The 10,267-nt window shown below is 33.3% G+C and overlaps 1 protein-coding gene across 1 annotated transcript; it reads left to right on the forward strand.

Moving 5' to 3' along the window:
- Window positions 1-248: 248 nt before the first annotated feature.
- LOC121408682 (protein HGH1 homolog) lies at window positions 249-6,896 on the forward strand. Its single transcript, XM_041600230.1, has 3 exons — window positions 249-967; window positions 1,522-1,712; window positions 6,452-6,896. The coding sequence occupies exons 1-3, from the start codon at window positions 298-300 to the stop codon at window positions 6,692-6,694; spliced, it is 1,104 nt and encodes a 367-aa protein (XP_041456164.1). The 5' UTR covers window positions 249-297; the 3' UTR covers window positions 6,695-6,896.
- Window positions 6,897-10,267: the final 3,371 nt, after the last annotated feature.

Consider the following 10,267-nt stretch of genomic DNA (forward strand, 5'->3'; position numbering starts at 1 on the left):
TTTATTCCCTGACTTTTGTCCCCTAAAAAATCCTCGTATTAGGGGAAGCCAGCTATTTTATGGTTGCCCGTGTTGTGTTTCACCTTTTAAACCCCTAGCTAGCTTTCAAAACCCCTAATTTTTGAATATCGAATATTGAATATCTGTCCAACTTCACACGCGTTTGAATATCGAACCTGAATATCCAACCAACTTCACAGTTTGAATATCGAATATCGAATATCCAACCAACTTCACGCCGGTTCAGCTTCTAATGAATTTCTCTCTCATATTATATGATATTTCCCCTTCATATTGATGATGGCAGATGCATCAGTTATTGAAGAACTGATTCAGTTCTTATCAGTGACAACTAGACCCGATGTCAGGGACACGGCACTCGCGCATGTGACTGGTACGACTGCAAGCAAAGAGGGGCGACTCACCATCGGGACACAGCTCTTGCCCGTAGCCGAAACTCTGGGGGAGCTTATCTGTTCGGATGCTGTACACGAATCCCACCGAGAGCAGGCTTATCATATTGTGGTCAATTTGTCATCTGAAGATAGCTTTGCAGAAAAACTTGCCCTTGACCTGTCGTACATATCCCATTTGCTGCAGACGATCATCAATCCTTCGAGTCCTTTTGCCAAGCAAGCATGCATGATTCTTAGCAACTTAACTCGAAACAGAGCTGGAGCAGAACGGGTCTTAAAAATTCTTCAATATGATGATGATGGAAGTCCAGCTGTTGGAATGAATAAACTGGTGGAAGCGTTTTGTAAAGGTTACAATAAGAAGAACTCGAGTCTTGACTATGTAGGACCTTTATTAGCCAACCTAACTCAGCTTACCGAAGCAAGAGAATATATCTTAAACAGAGAGCGATGCATTGTACAGAGGTTACTTCCATTTACTCAGTATAAATTATCAATGGCCAGGAGAAGAGGAGTAGCAACAGCATTGAGGAACTGCTGTTTTGAAACTGGTAATGATTGGAATTAGGGGGGAAAACCTTCAGAAAAGTTTTATTTATTACTTATCCTTGTCAGCAGTCGTGTTATTCGCATTTAGTCACGTCTTTGTTCATCTACATGATCTATGAATGAGCTGTATCGTGATTCTGCATGGCAAAATTTAGGTTTTAGGCTCATATAAGTTTTCCATAACTTGCATATTATTTTAGGTGATGACACTTGTCACTTAACGCTTTCTCTTAGAAGTACAATGATCTGTTATTTTCTACTTTTTCTATCAATAATGAAGTGAAAAATCAAGTAATACATTCTTGGATAAATTCTTTCTGAGAGAGAATTTATAGACATGGATGCACAAATAGATACTATTACTAATAGTATGAATATGTTTTTATATAATTGCAAATTATAGTATAAATATTGTGTACATACATTCATAATAATTTTTTATCCTTATCCTTACATTTGCCAGCATCTCCATTCGATATATGGATTATGGACCAAGTATGTTTTCTGAATTGATCCCTTTTCAAACTTTTTTTATATCCTTTCAACTATTACTTAGCATCTCATGAATGGTTGTTAGGAGATGATGTGGATATCCTACCCCATCTCTTGCTTCCATTAGCTGGTCCTGAAGAGCTGAGTGAGGAGGATATGGAAGGATTACCGGATGATCTTCAGTATCTTGAGGAGACAAAGAAGAGGGAGGATGATCCTGATATTCGTGCTATGCTATTGGAAGCAATTTATCAAGTTAGTATTTTTTCATTCCTCTTTTTTTGTGCTAAAAATATTTCAAATAGTGTTGAAATTTGAAAGAAAACTAACCTCTTGCATTATACCCCTATAAAAAAATTGTTAAGAATGTATGTAGACTTCTACTGAAAAAATAACCCCTTTTCCTTATTAAAATAAGTTGATAGTTCTAATGATGCAACATGGAAAAACATCTACGAAAAGGAAACTGAAAGGAAAGAAAACAAGCAAAAAAGCAGAGTGCAAAGGAAAACACTAGTAGTAAGCGAACAATGAACGAAATGAAAAAGTATAAGTCGATTATGAAATGGAAGAAATTAATTCAAAATCAACAAAATCAATGAATGGTGACTCGACTTCTCTTCATCTTATATCCCTGAATGTGAGAGGAATGCGGGATAAAACGAAAAGAAGCAAAATTATATCGTGGCTTCGTGCACAAAAGACAGATATTGTTTGTTTACAAGAAACTTACTGGACGAAAGAACTTGAACATGAGATTTCATCACAATGGAATGGTCCATGTTTTTTTAGTAATGGGTCTAACCACTCCAAAGGGGTTTCAATATTATTAAGAAAGAGATTACCCCTAGAAATTGTAAACGTCTATGCCAGAAATGATGGAAGGACCGTTGCTCTTAGATTAATGTATAACAATTGTTGCTATTTATTATTGAATGTTTATGCGCCAACAAAATATTCTGATAAAGTCATATTTTTTAAAAACCTACTCCATTGGTTTAACAAAATTAAGAAACCTGGAGATATATTAATTTGTGGAGGTGATTGGAATACTACACAAACTTATTTAGATTCTCGTGGCGCATCTCGAGTCTATAAACCACCCAATCATTTCAAGAAATTCATTCAAAAAAATGAATTGGTTGATGTTTGGAGGAAATTATATCCGACAAAGAAACAATTTACTTGGAGACAGAGGTTTTTTGGTATCTATTCTAGATTAGATTACTGGCTAATTTCAACAACTCTATATCCTTCAATGTACAGCACTGATATACGCCCAGCACTTAAATGTGATCATAATGCCATTTCGCTAAAGTTGAAATTGAGTGGTATTGGGAAAGGAAAAGGTTATTGGAAAGTAAACAATTCACACTTATTAGAACAAGATTTTAAAATCTGTATTAAACATGTGATTGATAAAGTAAAAATGGAATTCATGAATGAAAGTCCACAGCTTATATGGGAAATGTGTAAAATTAAAATAAAAGAGGTCACTGTGAAATATTCTAAACAAAAACAAGAAGAAAGAAAATGTTATTTTGCAAAGTTACAAGATGATCTCAATAAACAAAGTGAAAAGGCTGATAAAAATCCAAACAAGAAAGAAATTGATAAGTTAGAAACAATTAGAAATGAATTAGATAAACTTTACACATATAAGTGCAAAGGTGCGTATATTAGAGCTAGAGAGAAATGGATGGAGTCTGGCGAAAAGTCGTCCAAGTATTTTTTGAAAAAAGAAACCATAAATGGCAAGAAAAAAGAGATTAATTGTATTGTACAAAACGGTAAAACATTTACAAAGAAAACAGAAATTTTGAAGATTATTAATAATTACTTCAGTAAATTGTACAAAAATAACTATAACGATAATGATATAAACATTAAATCATACTTAAACAATATTGAATTGAAAGTATTAGATGAGAAGGATGCACTAAGTTGTGAAGGACTGGTGACAGAAAAAGAATGTTATAAAGCTTTGCTATCAATGCAAAATAATAAGGCACCTGGTTGCAATGGATTGAGCTCGGAGTTTTATAAATGTTTTTGGCCAGACATAAAAGATTTGCTAATCGACAGTCTAAATGAAGGATACGCTCAAGGGGGTTTGTCAGAAAGTCAAAGGCAAGGTATACTCACACTGTTATTTAAAAAAGGGGATAGTAGATTATTAGATAATTGGAGGCCAATCTCATTATTAAATATAGATTATAAGATTTTAGCGAGAGTTTTGTCACAACGCCTTCAACGAGTAATCCAAAAAATTGTTTCGTTTGATCAAACAGGTTATATTAAGGGGCGTTCAGCCTCAGACAACTTAAGGTTGGTACAAGATGTTATTGATTATTGCAAAATCTTGGAACAACAAGGATTGGTACTTTTTTTAGACTTCAAACAAGCATTTGATTGTGTGAGACATAGCTTTCTTTTCGAAACCTTGTCAAGATTGAACTTTAAAGATTCATTTATCCAATGGGTTAAAGTATTATATAAAAACGCTGGGGGAAAGGTAATAAATAATGGTTGGATTTCGAAACAGTTTAAGATAGAAAAGGGTGTAAGGCAAGGGTGCCCTCTATCGGCTTTGTTATTTGTTTTGGTTGTTGAAGTAATGGCGTCACAGATAAGGTCAAACAAGAAAATCAGTGGTATTAAGATTCCATTCCACAAAGAACCATTTTCAAAAGAATTAAAGATCTCACAGTTAGCAGACGACACCGCTCTTTTTGTTAATTCCGTCCAGGCAGGAAATGTTGCAATTCAAGAGGTTATTAAGTTCGGGGAATATTCTGGCTTAAAACTTAATTTAGATAAAACCAAAGTTATGCCACTTAATATAAATTACAATGAAACAAATGGTATATGCAACTTGGAATGGTCTGATGAACCAATTAAATATCTTGGTGTTGTATTATGCAAGAACATAAATGACTTCAATGTTCTTAATTGGTCTGTAAAGATAGATAAAATCAAACGTATTATAAATCTTTGGAAGATGAGAAATCTGACATACTATGGGAGAATAGTTATTATAAAAATGTTACTTGTATCACAGTTAATATACTTAAGCACATGCTATGTCATGCCCAAAAATTATATCAAAGAACTTAATAAAATAATTCATTCATTTTTATGGAATTCTAAAAGAGAAAAAGTGAAAAGAGCTTACATTATTAATTCACCCCAATATGGTGGTTTGGGTATGATTGATATAGATTCTAGATTGAAATCACTCACACTTTCTTGGTTACCAAAAATTGTAAGAGGTGATGAACCACCATGGATATATATTTGTGAGTTTTGGTTACATAAATTAGGCGGTATACCTTTATCTATTCAATGTAACTGTTCTCCTATAGACATGATCAAATTATGCAAAAAATATTCATTACCTACATTTTATACAGACTTACTTACTTCATGGGCTGAACTTCACTATCTTAATATATTCGAAGTAACTCAATTTGAAAATGAAATCATATGGAATAATTCAAATATAAAACATGAAAACAAGTTACTGTATTTCAGAAAATGGTACGATAAGGGTATAGTTAAAGTACACCATTTAATTGAAAATGGTTCATGGAAAAACTCCGAAAGTATTACAGACTTACTGTCGATGAATTCTCTTTGTATCTTATTTCAATATGCTAAAATTAAAACTGCTTTTCCAAAATATTGGTTCGATAAATTGAACACTGCTCAGCTTGAAAATCACCATGATCAACCAACGCAAAACGACAAATTTATTCAAATTAAAACTGGTGACTCAATTGACATTACAATATCAAAAACAAAGCAATTCTACACATATTTTGTAGATATAAAAAAGAATTTACACCCAACGGTGTTATATTTTTGGCAAGACAGTCTATCACTTGCAGAAGATTATGATTGGAGTAAATTGCTAAAATTTAAGTTTGGAAAATTATTTAATAACAGAGTTAAACAATATAATTTCAAATTGCTGCATCGGATTTTGCCGTACAAAGAGAATTTAGTTCGATGGAATATCACATCAGACATGACTTGTAACCATTGTAAACAAATTGAAACTTTAGATCATGTTTTGTTGTATTGTCCACATGTGAATTTATTTTGGCAAAAACTACGGTATTTTATCAAGATCCAGTTTAATGTCAATATTCGGATTAATGAGAAAACACTATTGATTGGCCACGATGTTGAAAATGAAAACATGGCTTTTCTTAATGTAATTTTGGTTTTCGCACAATATACGATTTATAGAGTCTATATGTTGGCTCAGTTCACTTCAAAAAATTCAGTTATTTTTCTATGTTGTCAGATTTCAAGAGAGAATTAGTCATTAATTTAAGATTTCTTGAAAAGAGTAATGAGATAAAACTAACAGAAAAACAGTACAACGAAATCAAAAGCCTGTGAAATGTGAAACTAATTATATATATATATCGTTTGTGTTTTGTTTATTGATTTCAATGTAAAAGAGTAACAATATAAAAAAAAATATCAGAAAAACAGTATAATGAAATCAAAAGGTCGTGAAATATGAAAGTAATTGTATGTGTTTGATTATTGATTTTGATGTAATAAATACCTCTGATGAGGACAAAAAAAAAAGTTCTAATGATGGAAAGAAGATTAGGCCCACCAATAGTACCTACCTAATTATGTATGGATATGGCTTTCATAGTCATGAAATATATAATTTTACTTATAGTATATCATAGTATTTGATAACTTGTTTATTATACTTCCTGATGAAACTAGATGGTCCAGTGATGACTCTTTAATTTCTTCAATAGAGTACACAATACATTGAGAAATCAAGTTCATATTGAACATTTTCAATTTTGAAATATACGTATATGTAACAGGTTACTTTAGTTCAAAGATATGATTTAAGTTAATGGATAGGCCTATGTCTTATCTGTTTTCATGCATAATGAAAATGCAGCAAGTCTTGGTTACCACAAAATTCATTATTAAAAGCATATCATTTCTTTCAGCTCTGTGCCTCAAAGGAGGGACGGCGGATCGTGAAGGAGAAAAGAACATATGTGATCCTGAGGGAGTATCATCAGTGGGAGAAGGATGAGAAAGTTGAGAGTCTTTGTCATCAGGTGATTGATATCCTCATCATGGATGATCCGCTACCAGGAATGGAGAATCTTAGGGATGTGGAGATACCGGAGGAGATCAAAGTAAAACTAGATCAAAAGAAGGAGGTCGAGGACCAGGAGAAAGATTGACATTTGATTTTTTAACTTAGGATGGCATAAGTTTTGAATTATTTATAGTCTGTGTCATATGTTCAGATGTGTCTTTTGATGAAGGATTAAAGATCTATAAGCAAATGAGGATTTTGAAAGGAATGAATTTGTTAATAAGATGCCAGGTGGATGTTTCATAAAGCTGTTCATAAGTTAAGAGCGACTTTAAGAACGACTGGTGACCCTTTCTTGTGGTAAATGGTATATTGAATTGGCAATGGTTTAGCGTGTAAGAAGAATTCACCAGTTGTTCTTAAAGTCGCTCTTAACTTATGAACAGCTTTATAAAACGGATCCCAGGGATTATAATTTGATGAAGGAGAAGTTCACCAGAACAAAAAGCTTTTTTAATGAATGGAAAAAAAATGAAGAGAAACATATTAAAGGTTTCAAGAGAATCCATCATAGTGAAATAAAGTTTTTTTATTTTAGATTTTGTGAGGTCACTTGAAAGCAGGTGCCCCACATTCATGTATACATTCCATATATTTACATTTTTGAATGATAGCAGAATATTCATCTCATTGAAGCACATGTGATATAATTTATGATGATATTGAATGCACAAGTATATCATTTCTTTTATTAGGATTTTATGGAATTGATATATGGAATAACTGTTGATGAAATTATAATTCAAAAGCTCCTAACTTTCCTCAGTGGATTTTCACCAAACCACCATTAATGTTTTTCTGTTTTATGAATTTCTGCTATATCAAACCAACTTTATTTCAGCATGTTCACTCTATGGATGCTACACATAGAATGAATACATTCTCAAATTCTTATGTTTATGGAATATTGAATGTTCAGATGATGATCTAAGATCGAACATTACCTAAAGTTGATGTAATTTTTCCCTCTTGAATAATACAATGTTACTGGGTTGCATAGCCAAGTCCTCTCTTGTTTGTACTCTGTTCTCTCCTTTCTACCCAATTTTTTTATCAAATTTCCCACCTTTTCCTTCATTACTTGAAACATCTTTGGGGGAGGGGTTCTACCCACTGCTCCTTTCCCTGGTAGGAACGCCCTTGGTACACTCCTTGTAGAAAATTACTTTCCTGAAATCAGTAGCTGACATGTCTAAATTCTGTTCATTCCTAGATATCTCCTTATTTTTAATAACATATCTGGCTCACTACCGTTATTCGGGATAAATGTTATTCAAAATTATGTAATTGTATCATGGTTGTTCAGATAAATCCTATGTTGACCAATGCTATTTTTACTCATGAATTGTTCAAATCCATTTGTTCTAGATCAAATAATCTAGCAATAATTGAATTGTTGCTTTAACAATCTCTCTTTTTATTTAAAAGAAATACAAATTATGTAATAAAATTACAGAAATGCTGTCATTTATTATTTCCAATGTTGTAATAATGCTTCTTATATACCATTGCCTATTAGCTCAATTTGAATAATATCTTCTACCTATATCTATTAATTTTTTTCAGAACTGAAATTGTAAAATTGGTATGACCAGTAAAGAGAGAAGAAAATAAAGCAGAAAGTGGCAATTTATTGAAAAATTTTTTTAAAAAATATATAGCTTATATGAATGTTTTGATTTTTGTGAAGGAACATGGTTGAATGTTGAGAGCCCCTTATTTGACTTGGCATTTTTCCTTGACTAGTTGCCTCAACTTGGGCTGATAACCTCAGTTGTTCCCAATTTTAGTCGAGGGAACGAGAAAGTAACTTGTGGGAATGTGTTATGAAAAAACATCAGGACACCTTAGTAATTCTGTATGATTGTGTGTTTACAGGTGAAAAGAAAACAAATTTGAAAATGATAGAATGAAGAGAAAGGGAGAAGGGTGACAGAGGGAGAGGGGGATGAGAGACAGAATGAGAGGGTTCATATGTCATTATTACCTTCATCTGGAGCAAAGCTCCTACTAGGTTTGCGCCCTCATAAGACAAATATTTGGCATGACCCTCTTCAATAAGAGAAGTTAGTTCGCACATATAGGTCCATGGTTCGCAGAACTAATTAAAGAAATAAAGAAGCATGCATGTATGCTAACGATGTATACACATCGATTATAATAACCATGCAGCAATTATCCAGCGATTTGAAGATGCGTTTCCTCAGCTCTCACATCTATCTATATCTTACTTAAAAAAATGATAATGAAAGGCAATTTCAAATAATTTTGTATTCCACGGGATTCTCAAAATTTTCGGGGTCTGCCCTTTCATCGGGGAAAACGTGTGGGGGGGGGGGGGAGAACCCTGAAAATATTAATAATGAAATTATTTGGAATTGGCATTCAATACTACAGTAGTATATGTCTAGGCCTCCATGCAAATTTTGACAAGGGAATACTTTTTTATGACCCCTTCAACTCAATTGCATACCCCGCAGACTAATTCCATTTCTCTCCTCCATTCAAACTCTCACCCTCTCTTCTACTTTGCTTTCACCATTTCTTTTTCACTTTCATCCAGCTTTTGTTTTTATTTCCTTCGTCTTTTTTTGAAATTTTCTTCCTCTCTTTATTCCCCCTCTTTCTTTCTTCCTTTTAAGTTCTTTCTTTCCTTCTTTCTTTCTAAGTTCTTTCTTTCTTCTAAACCTGCATTTGCGAATTATGTCTTCAAATTTCATTTTTATTTGTTATTTGCTGAACTGTATTTTAATGTTAAGTGTTCCTTTTAGCACCAGCTAACGAGGAGAGTCTTAACAGAAACTTGATTTCTTTTGATAACCCCAGGCATAAGCTGGCGTTCTTCCATTCTGTTTTTTTCACTTTGATATTGTATTATGGTTATGGATATTGTATAATGATTATTTTCAATGTAGATATTGTCATTATCATTGCAGTCCACGTATAGGTGATTAATATAGCGTTAAAGAATAAAGAATGAAACGCATGCTGCAGCTTTGTAGCGCAGGTAAACAAAGAATAGTAAACCTCATCAATTATTCAGTAGCTCGAATCCATTGAGAGATTAGACGCGGTATTAGAGTCTTGCAACATCCTCTGCGGAGAACGACTCGTGAAGGTGACAGGTCGTGTCCACGAGAGAGATTCATGCAGTGGGTGGGGCTAAGCCGCTATCCCCTGGGAGAGGTCCCATTGTACTTTTCATGAACGCAGGGGTACACATGGTGGGTATTAAGAGACCGTTAAGACAACATACCTCTGTCATCTATACCTCTGCCATTTTCACCTTTGCCATTTTCACCTCTGCCATTTTTACCTCTGCCATTTTTATCTTTGCCATTTTTACCTCTGCCATTTTTACCTTTGCCATTTTTACCTTTGCCATTTTTACCTCTGCCATTTTTACCTTTGCCATTTTTACCTCTGCCATTTTTACCTCTGCCATTTTTATCTTTGCCATTTTTACCTCTGCCATTTTTAAGGACCCCATAGAAGAACGGTGGTATCTTATTGATACCGCTGAAATGGGCCATCCTCCATCTGTATGTTATGTCAAATAGATCATGTATATATTTTATCTTTTTATATGGAAATAAATACATACAAACAAACAATACCTGCTACAGTGAATAAAATGTGACAAATAGCCACAATAATA

Source organism: Lytechinus variegatus, chromosome 2 (genome assembly GCF_018143015.1).
Source record: "Lytechinus variegatus isolate NC3 chromosome 2, Lvar_3.0, whole genome shotgun sequence".
NCBI lineage: Eukaryota > Metazoa > Echinodermata > Echinoidea > Temnopleuroida > Toxopneustidae > Lytechinus > Lytechinus variegatus.

Excerpts from the sequence above, each read along its gene's own strand:
- LOC121408682 (XM_041600230.1), top strand. The coding sequence starts at position 298 with ATGATGGCAGATGCATCAGTTATTGAAGAACTGATTCAGTTCTTATCA. Across the intron at positions 968-1,521 it reads GAACTGCTGTTTTGAAACTG|CATCTCATGAATGGTTGTTA; the intron begins GTAATGATTGGA and ends ACTATTACTTAG. Across the intron at positions 1,713-6,451 it reads TATTGGAAGCAATTTATCAA|CTCTGTGCCTCAAAGGAGGG; the intron begins GTTAGTATTTTT and ends CATTTCTTTCAG.